Source organism: Setaria italica, chromosome II (genome assembly GCF_000263155.2).
Source record: "Setaria italica strain Yugu1 chromosome II, Setaria_italica_v2.0, whole genome shotgun sequence".
Taxonomy (NCBI): Eukaryota; Viridiplantae; Streptophyta; class Magnoliopsida; order Poales; family Poaceae; genus Setaria; species Setaria italica.
The window spans coordinates 37,212,812-37,231,783 of record NC_028451.1 but is presented as its reverse complement, the minus strand read 5'-3'; the positions used below and the strand labels follow the sequence as shown (position 1 = coordinate 37,231,783).

The following is an 18,972-nucleotide window of genomic DNA, read 5'->3' as shown; positions in this document are numbered from 1 at the left end:
CTGCTAGCTGCATCATGCGTAGTAAACCAAAACATTTAGCTTTAACTCCCTGATCTTAATGTTCTTATCTTATTCTATCACCAGTTCATGCTATATCCCGATTTCAATTTTGATGTCTTCGGATGAGCAGGCCTTACCCTTAGCAATCAGCAAATCACACCATTTCAATCTAGACTCTCACATAGAGACCAAGGATCACAGATACACAATTCAATACCGACCAGAACAAGAGCATTACAATTTACACACTCGTAGGGGCAAAACGAACTTCTGCGCTTACCGATAATGCGAGCCTGACATCGTTGCCATCCTGGATCCAGAGCTCCATGGGCCCGGCGAGCTGGAGTTCGTGTGAGGCAAACCGTCGAACATGCCTTGTGCATTCAGTTGAGGTTTGAAGACCCAGCATGTGTCCACAAGTTAAACACGGCGCTGGTGGTCTGCACGAGCACCTGCAATGGCAGCAGCAAGTGCACGCCGGCGCTGACGGCGGCGTGATGGCAGGCGGCCAGGACGTCGGGGAGGAAGAGCCGAAGATGTCGGTGAGGCGCCAGACGAAGCCGAAGATGTCGGGGAGGTGCCAGGAGATCACAGTGGCGGCAGGGGCAGATGGAGGAGGCGGCGGCTCACGTGTTGATATCCCTCGCCCAACGCACTTGCCAGCCGAGTCTCTCCTGAAGCCGAGCCGCGTACGTGAGTCTCTCCTGGAGCCGATCCAGTATCGCGACGCAGTCCGTAAGATTGAAGCGCTGCCCACGCGGCGGCCGACGGGACTGGGTACGCACTGGATGCGTTTTGCATCCGGTCTCCACCCAATTTTCTTCCCAAATAGCAGCCGGCGGGAAAAGCAACTGCCACTCAAATCCCCTTGATTAGTTTCCAAACTAAGCCTAAAAGTGCAACACTTCTCTTCAAGGCTTACGCGAGTCCTCCTGGCGTCTTCCATTCCGATCAATCAATCTTTCCCCATATGGCTAGCTCTCACTATGCACTAACCCAAGCATTACCGCAACTCTATAAATTACAAGGAACAAGAAAAGCAACCTCCTGTTCGTCGGCACTCCCACCTCTGGTTAACCTCTTCATCATCCTTATTTTTCACTTTGTCTCTCTTGTTTCAAGACTATATAAAGCATGTAATTGCACCTCATACAAATGATGGATATGCGTATGGAATCACAAATCACAAGGAAGAAGAAAAGCCAAGATAGAGCAGGGTATATGTAGACCAAACCAAGCGTTAATTTGCAGAGCGAGGGAGTAAAGCCGTGTGTGACTAGTGATGAAAAGACGCATCTCCAATATCCTAGCAAAAGCTGATGCAAAGTTACGAGTGGCACGTGGGTACAAGAGCAATGCTCTTCAATTAAACAGTTATTTTTTTCTTATAATGTCCAATTAAACAGTTGATTGATGGTCATGCAAAACGAAAATTGATTATTTTGTTATAAATCTTTTTCTTCTCAATTAGTTGTATTGATTCATGGTATAAATGAGAACATTATTACATAAGAAATATGAGAACATGTCCTCCTGCCATGCATATAAATGACAAGATATCTACCAGACAAAAAATGATATCTTGCCTACTTTTGCTTCACCTGAAAGCATTTCTTAACAACTATCTATAAGGTTGTAATGGTGAAAGCGGCTGGTGATCAGCGGAGGTTCAGGTGTCGCCTTGCAGTGGCAGAGGTCATCCCTAGGTAGCACTACCCTTGATGCATCAGCTTATTGTAATTTGAACCATGGCGTCAAAGCAAAATTCTTTTCCCGGTTCAAATGCTGCTTCAAGCTCTTCATAGCTTTGCTCAACTTTCAGATTCTTCGATGCAGTCAGGCCCTCCTGTAGTAAAGCAGTGAGAAACATGCAAACATGTTTGGGCAAAATTGAGATGACTGGAAATCTGATCGAAAATATGTCTAAACACTGATGCTTGGTGTTTAATAAAAGATCTATCTGTAATAAAAATTTTCCCCAAGGATTTATCCAATGTAAGATTGCTGGCTCTAACAAGTTGTCATAAAAATTGCCATCATTGAAAAAACAATAAAACAGTAATAAAGAATGGCTGCATGAAGATCAGAAATGACAAAAAGTAATATAGATAATAAGATGCAGATTGAGTTGCTTCTTACCCCCCAACAAATAGACAACAGAAACTACCCTTGAGTTACACCACATAAAACTGAACCTCATATAAAATATCCTCAAGGAAGCATGACCAACGATTTCACATTTACATTCAGAGAGTTTTGGAATAATAGATACCTTTTGAACATACTCAGCAACGGTGCAATTTATAATTTTCTTGATGGTTTCTTTCTTCACTTTTGATGGACCAATCAAGTGTAGAGCTACTTCTTTCGGTACCTTCAGCACGCAAGAGTAATTAGTAAGTTAGACCAACTTTTACCTATGTGCAAAGGGTTCAGGCAGATATAAACTGAAAGCATAACTTTTGAATGGGGACTTACATCTGGAGTTTTCCCTGAATGATTAAGGTAGCACCATGTGGAAGACAATGCCAACAAAGGTAGGCAGTGTTAGGTTCCTATGGCCTATTAAACAACACAAAGTATAATATACAAACAACAAGACATTAAAATGTTTTATTTAGCTTAACCGATATGACACGAGCACAGTTGCAGGCAAAACTATATGATTGCCAAACGATGGACAGAAATCAGGGCCTGTAAAAGCTATAAGAGTATACCTCCTTTCATTTGTCGAAAGCCAGGAAGGGGTTGTGCAGCAGCAACCTTCTTTGTCAAAACTTTCTCAAAGATAGAATCTGTCATTGTACCGGATACATTTACTTTTATCTGCATTTTTTTTAAGAAATATAAAATCAAGAAGAGATTGGTCAAAATAATTAAGGATTCATTGACACCTTCCACACATTACTGACAGTAAAATACTAGCTAACCTTTATCAGACCACCCTCTTCAGTACACACTGAAACACAGAAGTCTTTGAAAGATACTGATGACTGTGTCAGGTTTTCTGTACCTGATAATTCAAACGAATGACTGATAAGTCAACACTCTAGGATTTTCAGAACATATACAGTTTCAAGGAATCAGTAAGAGGCATAGACGTACGCTGTACTGAAGATGCTGCCTGTAGCAAACCACAATCTTTCCGGTTGATTCTGCAAGAGAATTTACATAAGAAATTCCAGAGTACTCATTAGCATTACGGACAAAATATCACCTCTGTAATTTAATGTAGCATAAGAGAAATAGATTCAACCGATTGTCACTGATTTGATCATTGCTAGGTCATCCCTAACTGCAGTTTTAAGGCAAAAAGGAAAGCAACTGTATATGTCAAAAGAAAAGTTAGTAAGGCACCACAAACAACCTACCCTTGTGAAGGTTGCGTGTTTAACACCATCAAAGAGGCTACAGATCGTAGTCTATGAGAAAATTGACATTGAAGTCGCATCCCCCTGACACATGTATGATTTGTTATCTGCAGGACAACCCGCATATCCAGATTGTAATTCTCAAGATATGAGCTGAAGTAGGAAAAGTAATACTAAGAGATAAAAATCTAAGTGATGCAAGACTGAATTATCCCTTCAGTAATCTTCTCAAGCAAATTGCCATACATACATAAATTAATTTGCAACAATGTTTGCCTCTCTGAAGTCTGAACGTGTTTTAGGCTTGTAAGCCTTTCGTAGTTGGCGAATAAAACGAAATCAGTACTGCTTTCCGTGCTTCTTCATACCAAATTTTGGGGAATGACTCAAGCAATTCAGGACTCAGCTAAACTGCTTGAGTTTTGTGCACACGCTTCCCCATGCAAAATAATCACTGAAGACTGAACCCTAATTTTCTTCCAAAGTCCAAGCAGAAACAGGAAACGAAGTAACTAAACCAAAACTACAGCTTGCCCGCGGACCGGGCCAAGATACGAATGAAATATCTTATCCTAATCTGAACCATTCTAGCAGAATTACCAGAAAGTGCCAAATACAACCGAGATTATCCTTGCAAACACGCAGAGGAAGATCCGGCCTCAAGAGGCAGTATCCGATTGAGGGTGTCACTCACCTTCGGGTTGGGCCTGACGAGGGCCATGGCCGCCGGCGTAGCAAGTGAGCTCCCGATGGGAGTGGATAACTCCATTGCCCCTCCGGAAGTTCCCCTTCCCAGCTCTGAGGCAGCCCGTGGATCGGGGATCGGACGGTTGATATAGAGTCAAGAGAGGAGATGTCTCTCGCTCTTGTATCATCCTAGCCGTTGGTTCCATACAGGGCGGAGGAAATGGCCTCGTGAGCGGCTTCACTTCTTCCGCGGCGGCGATGGAAGCGGCGGCGGCGGCGGAGGCGGAGGCGGGGGCGGGGGCATACGAGGAGATGCTGCGGGTGGTGGAGGCGTGCGCGATGCGCATCAGGTGGCGCCTCCGCCCCGGCTCCAAGCGCCGCCTCCTCAACGGTCAGTGCTCACTCACGTGCTCAGTTTTCAAATCTCTGTATTTAGGCTTTGCTGTTGGCAAGAGTCCCATTTCTTAATTCGTCAGTTCCATGCTGCCTTTCTAGTCTGCTGCTAAAATTGTATTCTTTTTTTTTATTGATGAAATTTTAACCTCGCCCAATTGCAGGAGCCAATTCATCCACTAGACCATTACATGATCCACCTTGGTTTAAGGCTTTAAGCTAACCTTCTGTTTCGACTACTGTAGTTGTAGGAAACTTGGTCAGTAGTTGCATCTTGCAAGAGGTTAGAGGTTTGATGAAAATATGCTGGTTGCAAATTTACATGTGAGGAGAGTGAGCGGTATCATATCGATTATATTACTAGTATATTGATGAACAAACTAAACGCCTGCCAGATATCCTCTTTCTGTGCACCGGGTTGCGGCCTGTGGTACTCATGGACTATGGTGGCACGATGCCTCAGCTACAAGAGAATCTTTGCAGCCTGCTGCATCATGCCCGGCAGGTAATTTCACGACTTTGATGGATTAAGTATTTAACTGTACTAGTTTAACACACAGAATCAGGTATTGCATATAAAACATTTTGTTCTGGTGATTGTCATCATCTCACTGATGATAAACAATTGCTGGAGATAATAATGCGATTTGCAGTGTCATTTCATTACAAGTCACATTACAACATTCTGTTTCCACTCACTGTTTGGTGAAGTTCCATGCATATGCGCATTTGATTAAGCTTTTACCTTGAGCCACCAGGCAAGCCCTTGTTCCTTGGAAGGCTGTGTCCTTGGGCCAATAGATATACGTTCTATGGATCTCAATAGTGACTAGAAGTTCTTATATTGCTCAGCCATCCAACAGTACATTTAGGACCATTGTCTTGAATGTTGGTCTTTAATTGCTTTTGATTAAACACCCTCTATCTTTTAATAAATGTTATGGTGTACTTTTGACCTGTGATCTGGTTCAGTTTTCAACTGCTTCCAGGACCAATCTACTATCTATACTAGAGCTTATTTGGAATTTTGGATTACATCCTATATATTCATCTGGATAAGTTCAGTCTCTGTTTAAAAAAGTGGTGCTAGGTGAATTCCTTTGTTGTAATATGGCATATTCCTTTTGTGCCTAGAGTGATTTAGACCTTGACCCCAAGTATGAACTGAAATAAATTAGACATGGAGGAAGATGAACTATGGTCACAGAACTCATTGGGTGCATCCGAATTCTTTGTTATAATATGGCATGTTCCTTTTGTTTAACAAGTCACTGCTCCAACTGAGCAAAAAAACTCAACCACCTAGGCACTAGGTGGAGCATGATTGCCTGCCTAGCGCCTAGTGCTTTTTGAAACATTTCAGTCATGTTAATATTATGCTTGACTTGCAGGAAACAAGCATATTGAGTCCACTTCGAGTAATGGTTATTAATGATATGCTTTACTTGATCCATATTAAAGGACTTGCTGAACATGCATCGCCAAAAGAAAGGTCACAGCACCAGCTAGCTTTCATGGACCTAGAGAAAAGCTGTTGCAAAGTATTTACCTTCTTGGATCATACTTTTCTATTTGTTGCCTACTATGGTGAATCTATCATGTTTCTTATTACTAAAAAGTTGTTTGTGTTCAGCTGCTTACAAACATAGAAGCGAATGACACTGTTCTGGAGATGTTATCTATCCAAGATCGATTTTCAGCTAAATACCCTGTTGACAAAGCTGTAGATGCGCCTGTCATTCGACCTGGAATAACAAAGCAAATGTCAGGACTTCCAGAGAGAACTATTGATGGGGAGTGCACTGACAATCACAATGACAACAGAACCTTACTGCTGGTTGATCTGAGTGCCTTCCTCGAGACCACCCAAATTGCCTTGCCCTCTCTGAATGGGTAATTTCTGGTTCTCTATGTCATCAAAACTGTAACCAAGGAATTCATAGTCCAATTAAACCATTATTTGAACATTTGGAGGGAAAAAAAACTGCACGGCATCTCTATAAAAATATGGCAGCTTCATTCATTTTACTAGTTCTATAAACATCTAAATATGTGTCTGCCATTCTTATATTGATGAAATTTGACATTTGATTTGCTCGTGATGAATGACATGTTTTATGTTTCAATGTTGGCAGGTGGCTTTTAGGTTATCCGGTAACATATTTGTTCCGCAATGGAAGTGCTGAGGCGGCTATACAGAATCTCTCCATGCACTCTCTGCATATCTACCGAGTATATGTGTGCGGAAGTTGTCAGTCAGGTGGCAAACAATCAGAAGAGGAACTGATGAGGTAAAGTGCATTGTAAACTTTTGCTACTGTTACATGCTTGTGTTTACACCTTTCTTATTGCATGAGGGAAAACAAAAAAGAAATTCTGTAACCTGCATTTCTCATACATATGCGCTATCATTATACATGTGATTGTATTGTCTCTTTTCTAATTCTTGTGGTATCCTTTAGTGCAGCTGTGCCCAGCAGCACTTTTTTGGTCCTTCGGAGTGGAATCTTACACGGTCACTTATAAACTAACTGTTACATGGTTGCCAGTTTTTCAGTTCCCTGCGGCCTGAGCATGAGGCGTGAAGAAGAGCCATGGGCCAAATCATTTATAGCTCGCATGAGTGAGAAGCTCAGCCGATGCAACCAAGTCTGGGCATCCATGAGGTTAGAGGTTGAGGTTTTTCAGAGCCAATCGCAGGTCATTGTGTTATAGTTGGTCAGGAATATAGGATGCACTTTTACAGCTTGATAAACTCTTCTACAAGGACCTGCGACATATCAGAAGCGTTGCCACCCTGAAACATGAGCCCAAAGGCCCGTGCAGATTTGTGGGCCTTGACCAGTTGACTTGCTTCAGCTCCTGGGTACACACAGCAAGAAATGAAGCATACATGCAAGTGATGGATGTAGAAGCCGGAGTTCATCCCCCATTATCTAAATAAACATCCATGAGGTTATACTGTACTCGAGTTTTTGTTTTGAAATTTCAATCTGCATGGAGTACAAGTGCCAGGAACGTGGAGTACTTTTTAATCGTTGGTGTTGACGTGTTGTATACTGCCCCATTGAACCTTTGAATCTCCAAACCCAACTATCCTTTTTAAATGGAAAAGAGTTCCCATTTAACCTGAACCCAAACTGGCGTTTTTTTTTAAAGATGTAACCCAAACTGGCATTGGTGGCTACAAGAGGACAATTGTCCGTATTAATACATCGTCTGGTCCAAATATGCAGCTAGATATTACCAAAATATATTGCAGATTTAGAGAAAGAGCATGTAATTTCTGTCATTTTCCTAAATCTAATGCTACTATACTACACCACATATCCTATTAAACTAGAGATCAACCATTTTTGTTTTTTTGCGACAGCTGATGCTTCAGTAATTCCAAAAAAATTATGACCAAACCTACCTGACACAAATGCCGCATGACACTAGAGCATATTCAGTAGTTGTATATGAAACACCATCGTAGTATGAAACGTGACCACTAGCGTTCTCAGCCCATTCCCCACCAAACCAAATTGGCGGCCCTAACCAAAAGAAAACCCACCGTGGAGCTTCGGCCCGAATGAGCAACTTTAGGCCCAGCCCGAAAGATCTCGGAGTCGGGTCGGATATGAACCTGACTCGGGCCGGAAATGAACCCGACTCGGGCCCGTCTCGCGGCTCTCTTCTTCTTCTTCTCTTCGGCTTCAAGAAAGAAAATAAAAGCTGAAGGCACTGTCCCTTATAGCGGCGGCGACCGGTGAGGACACCAAAACTCAGATCACTGTCGCGGATCGAAGGAAGAGGAGGACCGACATGGCGGTAAGCCTATCCTTCAACTCCACGCTGCGATTCGTTTTAGGTTACTAGTCTTTGACGCATCGTTGTTCGGTTGTGGGGTATCCGCAGTGGCAGCAGGCGATGGGATCCCACGCAGCGGGCGGGAGCCAGGCGCCGCCGGCGGCAGCCGCCGGAGGAGGCGAGACGCAGCGAACGCAGTAAGTTTGTCGATTTATGTTTCGGTGCTCGGTTCAGATCGCGACTTGCGTTAATTAGCCCCTTTTCGTGTGAAGATGGGGAGCAGTTTTTGCGGTGGACTGTTAGTGGGTGAGGGTGATTTGGGCAGAGAAGGGGAATTTTCATCCTAAGCCATCGCTCGGGTAGAACTTTTTGGTGTTTTCCCGAAAGAAATCTTGTTGGGAAGAAATTTAGGGTTTCGTCGATTGGGGCTGTGTGGGTTGTTGCCGATTAGGGTTAGGGATTCGTGGTGCTGTTCGTAACTCGGCATTGAGATGTTCACAGTTGTCAGTGAGGATGTTTACCAGTTTCTCTGCTAACAGCAAGCAAACAGGCCCGTACTGTCATAGATGTTGATTAGCTTGTGCGGATTACTTGTTATTTTTTGCATATGGTTGAGTATAGTATTTAACAGTTCTTACAAGATATATCGGAATACAAGAGGATTTGAAAACTGAGGGATTTGCATGCATTGGTTTTTTTCTTCCTTCTCTTTTTGTAATGTTCAATTATTGATCCAACATATGAATTGGCAAATTATGGCTCTTGTTTATGAAACAACAGTATCATTTTAAAACTTATTCCTATATGGGAGTAGAATTGAATTTAGTTTACTTGGTCTGTATGCTTTCGGTGGAATAGGTGTAAAACAGGGTTCTTACGCTATTGAGCATAGTAGTTTTCATCAGTCTCAGTTCCTGATTAGCATGCCTATATTTCTGATGGCATCTTGGTGGCAATATGACTGGCATTAATTGTGTGCTAGTTATTTTCAAAATGCCTCAACTTTCCAAGTTTCCTTGTAGTGCAGTGTGGCATTTCTAGTCAACTCTTCTATGGTTCTATTATGGTGTTTGCTTTTGATAAGTTTATCAATTGATGTGATTTAATCTTGCCATTGTTTCACATCAACAGGTATCCGTATGTGACTGGCAATTCAGTCATTGCCTTGAAATACAAAGATGGTGTGATCATGGCATCTGATACTGGAGGTTAGTCCTTTTTTCTGCACAGACAAATACCATTTTTACAATGGGGGAACTTAGTCTTATCTTCCAATTGCAGCCTCCTATGGGTCAACTTTGAGATACAAGAGTGTGGAGCGCATTAAGGCAGTTGGCAAGCATAGCCTCATTGGAGCAAGCGGAGAGTTCAGTGATTTCCAGGAGATTTTGCGCTATCTGGATGAACTGACGTAAGTTCCATCAGTAATGGGTGGATATGGAACTTCATAATGATTATTTGGTGAACTCATGTTTTTGTTTGTATGTAATGCTATGGAAATCTGAATCTCTTCATTCACCCTTTCTTTTCAGATTGTCTGATCATATGTGGGATGATGGGAACTCTTTGGGCCCCAAAGAGATCCACAGCTATTTGACAAGAGTAATGTACAACAGACGCAACAAGTTTGATCCTCTTTGGAACTCACTTGTGCTTGGTGGAGTTAAAAAGGGTCCCAAGGGTGACGAGAAGTATCTTGGGATGGTATGATCTGTTTTCAAACGAATAGTATCATCTTATTCACTGGTCTTGATTTGTCAACATCTTACGCCTAATTCTTGACCTGTGCAGGTTAACATGATTGGCACCCACTTTGAGGAAAACCATGTTGCTACTGGATTTGGAAATCATCTGGCGATCCCAATACTTCGTGACGAATGGCGCGAGGATTTGACTTTTGAAGAAGCTGTTAAGCTGATTGAGAAGTGTTTGTTGGTCTTGCTGTACCGTGATAGGTCGTCTATCAACAAATTCCAGGTATGAACTCATTAATCTTTGTTAATGTGCTTAGTTTGCTGAACCTGTAAAAATTCCCAGAAATTCAGAGCAGGATTACAGATTGGTCTAACTTGTACTTGAATGACAGATTGCAAAGATCACAACTGAAGGATCAACCATCTACCCGCCATACTCCTTGAAGACCTACTGGGGCTTCTCACACTTCGAAAACCCAGCACAGGGTGCTGTGGGATCTTGGTAGATGCACCGTGCACGCTGCACATCAGGCCATGAACTTGGGGGGTAGCAATCAGTGCCTTCAACAATGCTTTCAGCCCTTGTGAACGTTTGTTCTGAACATCACTGGAACTCCGCATTTGCTTTGTATGACATGCCGGTTATGATTCAGCGAGTTTAATTCCTACTTTTTCGTCGCTTGTTGTGAACATAAGATGTTAATTTACATTTGCGGTTTCGGTGCCAATGTGTGTTGATTTATATGGTTGCGGTTTATGGTTCCCTTGCTGGAACCTGGGAGATCTATGCTACAAGAGCAGTTGAGCACTTGTCTTGGCAAGTGATAAACATTATTACTTTCATCTGGACATTTCCTGCATAGGATTGTGCCAGTGCTGCGCTGCGCGATTTTGGAACAGTACTAGCTGCCGCGGTCACGGGTTCGCCACCTTCCGTAACGAAAACGTTAGTAAACAGCAAGCACCTTCCCAGACATCCTGTATCTCGCGATCTAGGTAAAAAAAAACGTACGCATCTGCTGTACACAAGGTGCGGGGAAACATAATTGAAAGTAATGCATCGAGAGCCTTCACATATATCAAATATAACCGTTAAGCTGGGCATCTACAAATACAAAGAAATGTACACGATAAGAACATGGTAGATATACGATTTTTCAAAAACATGATAAATCTACAAAATGTGCACTTGCTACATCATTCATTGCAAAATTGTGTCACTGACACTTGAGCATTTGGCACATTTTTGTTACAGGGCATGGAACGGGGATATCTCCCAAGATGATCCACTATTTTTCGTTCCAAAGAGAATGTACACATGGAAAACAAGAATCTTATTACGCGGAGTTAAAAATTGTCGCTGTTCTCAACAAATGTCAACAAATATCTAACAACTAACCCCCTATGATCTTCATTGCTTTCTTTACTTGTCAACTCTATCGCGCCTTTCATTATCCGGGAATACAGCCTCTCGAGCTGTGGCACGCCATAGCCTGCCGTGAGCTCCATGAAGCGTTGCTTTAGGGCTTCTAGCTGCCCGAGTAAGTCATCACCAGTAGTCAAGGTGGTGGCAACTTCACTGCTGTCAGTCTCCATGGGTTCAGGAGGAGCAGGTACTTCTGGTGCTTCAGCTGGTGAATTGTCGGTTTCTTTCAGAGTGCCATTTGAATCTGGTTCTTTTGGAGCTTCTTCTGGGGAAATTGGTTTTGATAAATCTACATCTTCTGGAGACCTTTCATCTCTTGCAGCCGCATCTTTAGTCATGCCTGAAACAAACAATGGTTCAATATCTTCCATAACTATTGCTATTACATCTTGACAAACAAATACAAGGGTTATAGTCAAGATCATGAGAACTGACCCTGATCATTTTCTGAGCTTTTCTTTTGCCGCTTTAGCACTTCATAACTTTGTGACAGGTTTACTTCTGGCTGTACATTGCGAAGCCTTGCACTTATTCTAGTACCAGAAACGAGCTGAGCAACAGGTGCTGCTTGAAGAATAGAGCTATCTTCATCATCCACAACCTGCAGTGGTCCCCCCTGTGAAGCAATTTTATCACAGAAGGACACCAAAGATGGGTCCATCTGCGACAACATACCTTGCACCTGACCAAAAAGGAGTTCATTAGACATTACAAAGATAATTGATATAGTGGCATAGTCAACAATCAAATGTACACGAAAGTGAGAACAAACACAATACCACATCTCGGAGTTCACATGCTCTACTGACAATCCTAGATCCATTGTAGTCGTCCCCATTATAAGTCTGTATAGAACATACATTGCTTAGCAATAGTAGCGGAAGTTTGGCACTTATTTAAGCTGCCACATCAAAATGCTCACCATTGAGACGTAAATGTACTTATGCAATGTAGGGCCAGAACATATGTAACATGAACTGAAAAACTAAATTCCCAAATTAAAAAAAAAATGTACCTTTGCATTCAAGACAATAAGATCAATATCCTTCATAAAGGCTGCTCTGGTAAGGTATTGTCCAGAGTCCACCCGCTGCAAGACAGTAGCCATATCCATGGGCTTGTGTATTACTGATCGATAGTCAGGTACCTCCTCTTCTGATACTGGGAAGTGAAACACATTGAACCTTTTGTTGTATAAAATGCTGAAAAGACAAGCAGCCACACCATTAGTTCTATCAGGTTTTAGAAACAAAATCAACAATACTGTGACAAGCTACTAGTGCAACAATGCTTATGCAATAGAAGATAAAAAACGAGCTATCTGCAAAAAAACATTGAATATTCAAGGAAAAGAGAAAGGAAAATATTTTTAAAAGCCCTCTCAAATAACAGAATCCCCTTTTTATCAAACTTTAGAAAGCAGGTTTAATGATTTGGAAATATCATAACAAACTTTTAACTGCCTCTATAGTTATTAATTGGTGACAATAAATAACTAAGCTGCATAAAGGAGTACACTGCAGACCGGTTACAGATATCTCGGAGGCACATCCTCATTCGACGAACAGCATGCTGCTCAGCTTCTGCCTTAGCCTTTAGCTCTGAAATCTTTGGGCCCTCCACTTCCTTTGGAGCTTTGGGAAGATCAATAGCGGATTTCTGTTTCTTCGACTTGTTTCTTGATTCCTCAGTTTGGAAAGAGAGTAATGACTCAAACAATATATTGAAGTATCTCAATCTATCATCATAACTTGGTTGATCCACTTGGTACCTATCAAACAAATATTAATTTCTTGGTGAAAAACAATACAAATGAAGAAATGCAATGGAGTTCACGTGACGCAGGGGATACTGAATCACAAATGAAATTTTATGCAAAAAACTGAAGTCTACAAGTCGATAAAAAGGAAACGAAATGTATCCTCAACTATGTGCTACTACTACAGCATATCTAATGCCCAAGGCCAAGCAGATTGCTTCCATGTTTTTCTTTTTCTTTTTCGCGAACAGGCAAGGATGGAATATACATAGCATACACAGACAGAGATCAAGAGCCAAGAGTACAAAAATAAAAGCTGAGCAACAAAGATATAGTAAAGTAACTAACACAATATAAGCAACAGGTAGGCAATTATCACTTTATATCTAGCTGACATCAGCAAGAACAAGCCAAGTAGCCAACACATCCGAGAAAAGGTAGAAAGACATTTGGCAAGGAACCTACACATTGCGAGAAGTGAATATGGAAGCACACTCTTCTTCGAGGTCGGTGAAAGCCACTGATGATGTTCCTAGCAACAAAACTGGAAGGTTGGATGGCAACTCATTCAATAGAGTCAATAACACAGCCCTGAGCTGTTCATGTGCCTGTAACATAAAAAATTAAGTACTTAGGTAAATAATCATTATTCAAAACTTGTCAGAATCATGTCAAAGCAACAGAATTTTGAATAAATAAAACAGAGTGTACTAACCGTATCCCACCAAAGATGGAACTGAGGTAGGTAGAGAATGGATGGGGTTGTTCTCTTGGCTTCCCCAAAAATATGCACAAGAGCTTCTTCAGGTGTCTTTGCACTTGGATCAGAGAGAAGAGAAGGCAGTCCCAATGAGTGAACGGAAAACTTCTCAAGCTCATGCAAAACAGCTGGTCCCACATGATCCTGCTAAGCAAAAACCACATTAGCAAGAGAAAAGGAAAGGCACACAATATGGTATAATCTATTTATAGAAAGAAACAGCCTTACCAGTCCAACACTCTCACCACCACATATCAAAAGGCGAGGTCTATAAACAAGAGGGATGGAAGATCCATAAGAAAGGGCAGAGAACTTGCTAACATCTACGGATGAAAGAAAAGGGAAAATATCAGAAATCCGTTCCATTATTTTATCAAGATGCCTCTTCAGGCAGGGAGCGATAACTGATGAAAGTGGCCTTGAATGCACAATGGATCCCCTATGCGCAGCTGGAGTTATTGTAGACATAGCTTCCAAAAAGTGGTACTTCTCAACACTGACCGAATCAACATCAATGACAAACTTGTCGTCACTAGTGTAGACCTGAGGATACTTCTCTCTAAATGCTCTAATAGCTGCTTCAGTACACAATGCTTTCAAATCAGCTCCACAATAGCCCACACAGCTAGCAGCAAGCTCCATCTTTAGTTCCTTTGGTGGAGGATCCTTCCATTTCCTTGTATGAATATCCAGTATTTCGGCTCGAGCCTCGTAGCCAGGTAAAGGAAAATAGAACTCACGATCAAATCGGCCAGGTCGACGCAATGCTCCATCAATGGCATCAATTCTGTTAGTTGCTCCAATCAAGACAACTTGCCCACGTGAATCAAGACCATCCATCAAAGCAAGCAATGTCGAAACAATTGAATTGTGAATCTGCTCCTGCTTGCTAGACCTCACAGGTGCCAGGCCATCAATTTCATCAAAAAATATAATGGACGGCTGATTCTTTTGAGCTTCCTCAAAAAGTAACTTGAGCTGCCTTTCAGCCTCTCCCACCCATTTACTAAGAACATCAGCCCCTTTGCGCATATAAAAACTGACCTTCTGGCCGGCTTTAGAGGCAGCACAAGCTAAGGCACGGGCAATCAATGTTTTTCCTGTACCTGGCGGGCCACAAAGCAGAACTCCTCTAGGAGGAGTAATGTGATAGTTTGCAAAAAAATCTGGATACAGCAAAGGAAAGAAAACCATTTCCTTTAAAGCATCAATGTACTCTGATAGTCCACCAATATCTTTAAAACTCACACTCTCATCAACCTGCAGAGGCTGAATATCAGCTCCTCCCTTGGAACTAGGTCCGGCAGTTTGGACCCCGGGCATGAGTGAAGTAGAACTGTCACCCTGGTGACCCCATCCAGACGCTCCAACATTCAGACCCCATGCTGCTGGACTGTGCATGTCCAATCCACCCATCAACCACGGCATACCTCCCCTCCCACTACGCATCCATGGCATGGATGGACCTTCATCCGGCTCATCCACAAGAAGGGAATCATCTGAATCATCTGGCAAAGAGAAACGAGGGCGCTTATGCATGCGCGACCCACCTTTTTTTAAATACTTGTTGTTCTTTGGACCAATTCCATGGACTAGTACTCTTCGAGGAGATTGTGGTCTGTGCTTCCCTTCCTTACGAGGGGATGGTCTACGAACCTCTGAACGATCCCTTAAATCATATCTCCTCCTTCCTTCTTGCTCTTCCTCACCATCTTCATCATCTCCATCTGCTTCAGCTTCATCGCCTCCATCAACCTCATCATCATCACCATCCTCTTCAATGTCATTGCCATTTTCTCTTCGATCTTCTGCACCCTGTTCTTCAGAGCTTTCCTGTTCATCTTCAGATTCCTGGTATGGATGCAGCCTTCGTCCCCGCAAAGATCTTCTAGGCCGTAAACCTTCACGGCGGGGTATGGAGTTAGACAACTTCTGGCGCTTTGGCCGAGCTGACACTTCATCATGTGCAGCATCGTTTCCCCCTTTATTCTTTGAAGTACGATATCTAGGTCTCTGAAACATTTAAGGGAAAAGGTGAGATAATTCAATAATAATCAGTAAATTTAGTTGACAGTGGGGCAGATTGGATTTCATGAGGGAGGAAAAGGCGAGGCGGAGGGTGGAGAGCCGTACAATGCATTACTAGTGTGAATATGCAACTTTTCAGGAACTACAGTAACTCACCATAAGATCATCATCTTCCATACTGGAACTATCTGTATCATAGCCCTCAAGATTTACAGGAATCCTTCGCTTTCGCGTTGAACGGCGCAAATTTGCTGCGATAGACTATAAAGGAAATTATCATATGCAAGCCAACTGAGCATAAACTATGAAGTCCTTACAAACAGAAGGCCATCCTTCATAATATGCAGTTAGACAGGAATTAGATTTTAAAAAAATGTGCAGATGAACAATTGGTTAATCTTAAAAATGATACCCTAGCAATAAAAGCCTACTGTTTTTTGGTCCACAGCCAACTTAACCATGAACACAACTTAGTGTGACAGTGCAGCCTTTGTAAAAGCAAGGCATTCTCATAACAAAAACTGCTACACCGGCGATAGGAACTTCCAATTGTAATTATAATCTAAAACACGATAAATCATGTTAAAAAAAGGCATGGTAGGCTATATTACAATATAATATTCATGGCAGCTGCAACTGTTGGACTTGATTAGCAAGGACTTTATTAGTAGTATTTTTAGCGAGCAACAAATCCAGAAAGAGAACGAACACAAAAACATTAAAGCTCTGTTTCAACCTTGTAGAAATAGTGATGCCATCACCAATTCATGGCGCAGTGAAATATTTTTCCCCTAAAAACAACCCACCACCAAAGTTCCTTAAAATTGGTTTCCAGAAGATGGCAAAACAGAGACTTCGATCAAGGTTGAGACCCCATTGCAGAAGAAATAATACACACCAGCTACATGATTTATTATGATGCATGCTTTTACCAGACACAGCACACACTTTATATGCACGGAAATGAAACAGAGATGCCAGGCATTCACCAAAGGTTCAAAATGAGCTCCAAGTCACTGAGTATCCAATTGGCCAACACAACAGTGACCTTATCAGACACATATGCCTATAAACAATAGCTTTGATGTACCTTAGCTGGCTGTTAATTGGGAAGCTATTTAATTTACACCTACAACTAACAGTAAGACCAAGTGAATCCAGTATTAATCAATCCATCCCACTCAGGCCTCGTTTGGGCACATAATAATCCCCTCCAACCCATATGTATTGGGAGTGATTGAGGTGGAAATTAGTTCATTTTCCACTCCTATCCACATGAACTGGAAGGGAATAGGTTTTATCCAAATAAGCCCTCAAAAACAACCCCATGAAGTACGCTCATCAAGGCTACCATATTCACAGCTATGTGCACAAGCTTTACAAGCCCAAAATAATGCATAATTAGCATGTGTCCAAAGCATGCACGCATTGACAATCTCATACATACATTTACCTATACAAACAGATCACCAGAAAAGAACAATGAAATCAGAGGCTCATTAAGCAAAAGCTGAAGAATTAGCTTACATCGGCCGGTGGTGGACGGGCAGCTGGTTTGCGAAGCAGTTTCTTAGCAATCTGTGATGCAGCTGTTCGCTTCTTAGACTTGACCTTCTTCCGCATTGCTGGCTTGTAATACATATAGCCACGAGCATAGTACTTCGGCCGCTGCCGGAGCCGGTCACTGGTCCTCACCGGCGTCACTGACGCATCCCCCTTTCCCTCCATCGCCACCATCCCTCTGTCCTCCTCAGGTGCACTGCCAAACCATGAAGCGCATTGCTCCTCAAATTAGGCCGAACAATCCCACGATTTCCGCCAATCCCCAAACCCTAGCCCCGAATCCACCAACCTGCATACACAAATAAAATATCAAATAATGGCAGATTTACCGCCAGTGCATTACGAAATGGAACCAGATGTTTATTTCTCACGCTGGAAACTGCCCCCAAAAACACCCAAAAAATCAAACCCGTGAACAATAATAAGAATCCGTCCCACAAAACTCTAATCAGCCAGCCATGAATCATCCAAAATTCATACGACCCAACAAAACCCCGCTCCACGCCAGAACCCCGAGCAAAAACCCCCAAAATGAGCCCAGAAACAGCGCCAAAAATCCGGGGGAAAATTCCCAAGTCAGGCGCCGCGGGGAGCTAACCTCCGGGATCCGATCCGCAGGGGTCCGGCGCCGCGCGAATCCGGGCGGATTCGAGGCGGCGGCGGGCGGCTGTGGGGGGCGGGGGTGAGAGACTCGCGAGGGTTTCCTCGCTTCCGTCGCGTCGGGGGTTTCGAAGCGGAGGAGGGTGCCGAGACGACGCGACGCGAGGGTTTCCGGGTTTCTTTCCTCTCCGCCGCACGCGCGAGGCACGTGAGTGGGAGGCTGCCCAGGTCGCGGCGTTCACATGGGGCTAGAGCGGGTGCAGTTTCTGACAGGTGGGCGTGGCAGTCTTTCGGGCCCGGTGGCAGTGGGAGGAGAGGAAATCTGATTTGGGATTGGAATGTGTGGGAATCAGTTTGTAGGATTTTCTAGGACGTTGGATGGAGAACGGACGGTGGAGAGGGTTTTTTCCAGGTTTCTGGGAGGTATATGCTAACGAACTCGTGTATCGTTGGAGAGAACCCATTTTAAAGTAAGGGAGTGGGGTGCCTACATTTGTCCTTTGTCTCCCTCTGCCCTAGGATTGTCTAAAGCCACAAGCCCACAATTGAAATGACACTTTTAAAATCTATTCATCATTTATTTTCAAAAAAAAATCTATTCATCAATCAAGACTACTAAAAAAGTAGTTGTGAGACTTAAGTCTAAGGAAAACAAAAAAATAATCCACAATTTGGATGTATGTTTTTTAAATGTGTTGAAGGCGTGAGAAGTGCATAGGTTCTAGCCCAAAAGGAGGTTAAGGTCTTTCTCGCTACCCATGTTGACTGACCATGACATCTCTAGACAATCATGTAGTTTGTATGGATCTTGGTAGGTCTCTACTCTCTAATATTTATTAAAAAATATTTGGCAATAGTATTTTAATGGACTATATGGCTTGATGACCTCAAATGCAATG

At 42.7% G+C, this 18,972-nt stretch overlaps 4 protein-coding genes across 5 annotated transcripts; 2 read left to right on the top strand and 2 right to left on the bottom strand.

The window, feature by feature from the left end:
• Positions 1-1,414: 1,414 nt before the first annotated feature.
• Positions 1,415-4,211, bottom strand: LOC101759665. Its single transcript, XM_004957290.2, has 8 exons — positions 4,066-4,211; positions 3,372-3,478; positions 3,106-3,155; positions 2,931-3,013; positions 2,718-2,826; positions 2,479-2,492; positions 2,273-2,374; positions 1,415-1,846 (listed from the first exon to the last, which is right to left on the bottom strand). The coding sequence occupies exons 1-8, from the start codon at positions 4,138-4,140 to the stop codon at positions 1,727-1,729; spliced, it is 660 nt and encodes a 219-aa protein (XP_004957347.1). The 5' UTR covers positions 4,141-4,211; the 3' UTR covers positions 1,415-1,726.
• A 41-nt stretch (positions 4,212-4,252) lies between these two features.
• Positions 4,253-7,591, top strand: LOC101759002. 2 transcript variants are annotated; one of them, XM_004957289.4, is made up of 7 exons: positions 4,253-4,449; positions 4,847-4,956; positions 5,843-5,992; positions 6,085-6,344; positions 6,587-6,742; positions 7,001-7,117; positions 7,219-7,591. In XM_004957289.4, the coding sequence occupies exons 1-7, from the start codon at positions 4,317-4,319 to the stop codon at positions 7,250-7,252; spliced, it is 960 nt and encodes a 319-aa protein (XP_004957346.1). In that variant the 5' UTR covers positions 4,253-4,316; the 3' UTR covers positions 7,253-7,591. The 2 variants fall into 2 exon arrangements, with proteins under 2 accessions (XP_004957346.1, XP_004957345.1); XM_004957288.4 differs by having other exon boundaries at positions 7,001-7,587.
• A 513-nt stretch (positions 7,592-8,104) lies between these two features.
• On the top strand, positions 8,105-10,665 carry LOC101758593 (proteasome subunit beta type-4). The gene is made up of 7 exons (XM_004957287.4): positions 8,105-8,264; positions 8,352-8,440; positions 9,375-9,451; positions 9,525-9,654; positions 9,776-9,947; positions 10,035-10,220; positions 10,330-10,665. The coding sequence occupies exons 1-7, from the start codon at positions 8,259-8,261 to the stop codon at positions 10,441-10,443; spliced, it is 774 nt and encodes a 257-aa protein (XP_004957344.1). The 5' UTR covers positions 8,105-8,258; the 3' UTR covers positions 10,444-10,665.
• A 396-nt stretch (positions 10,666-11,061) lies between these two features.
• On the bottom strand, positions 11,062-18,232 carry LOC101758186 (ATPase family AAA domain-containing protein At1g05910). The gene is made up of 11 exons (XM_004957286.3): positions 18,072-18,232; positions 17,438-17,762; positions 16,067-16,171; positions 14,111-15,895; positions 13,838-14,026; positions 13,588-13,730; positions 12,889-13,134; positions 12,379-12,565; positions 12,143-12,208; positions 11,799-12,045; positions 11,062-11,703 (listed from the first exon to the last, which is right to left on the bottom strand). The coding sequence occupies exons 2-11, from the start codon at positions 17,645-17,647 to the stop codon at positions 11,285-11,287; spliced, it is 3,597 nt and encodes a 1,198-aa protein (XP_004957343.1). The 5' UTR covers positions 17,648-17,762; positions 18,072-18,232; the 3' UTR covers positions 11,062-11,284.
• Between the last annotated feature and the right edge of the window lie 740 nt (positions 18,233-18,972).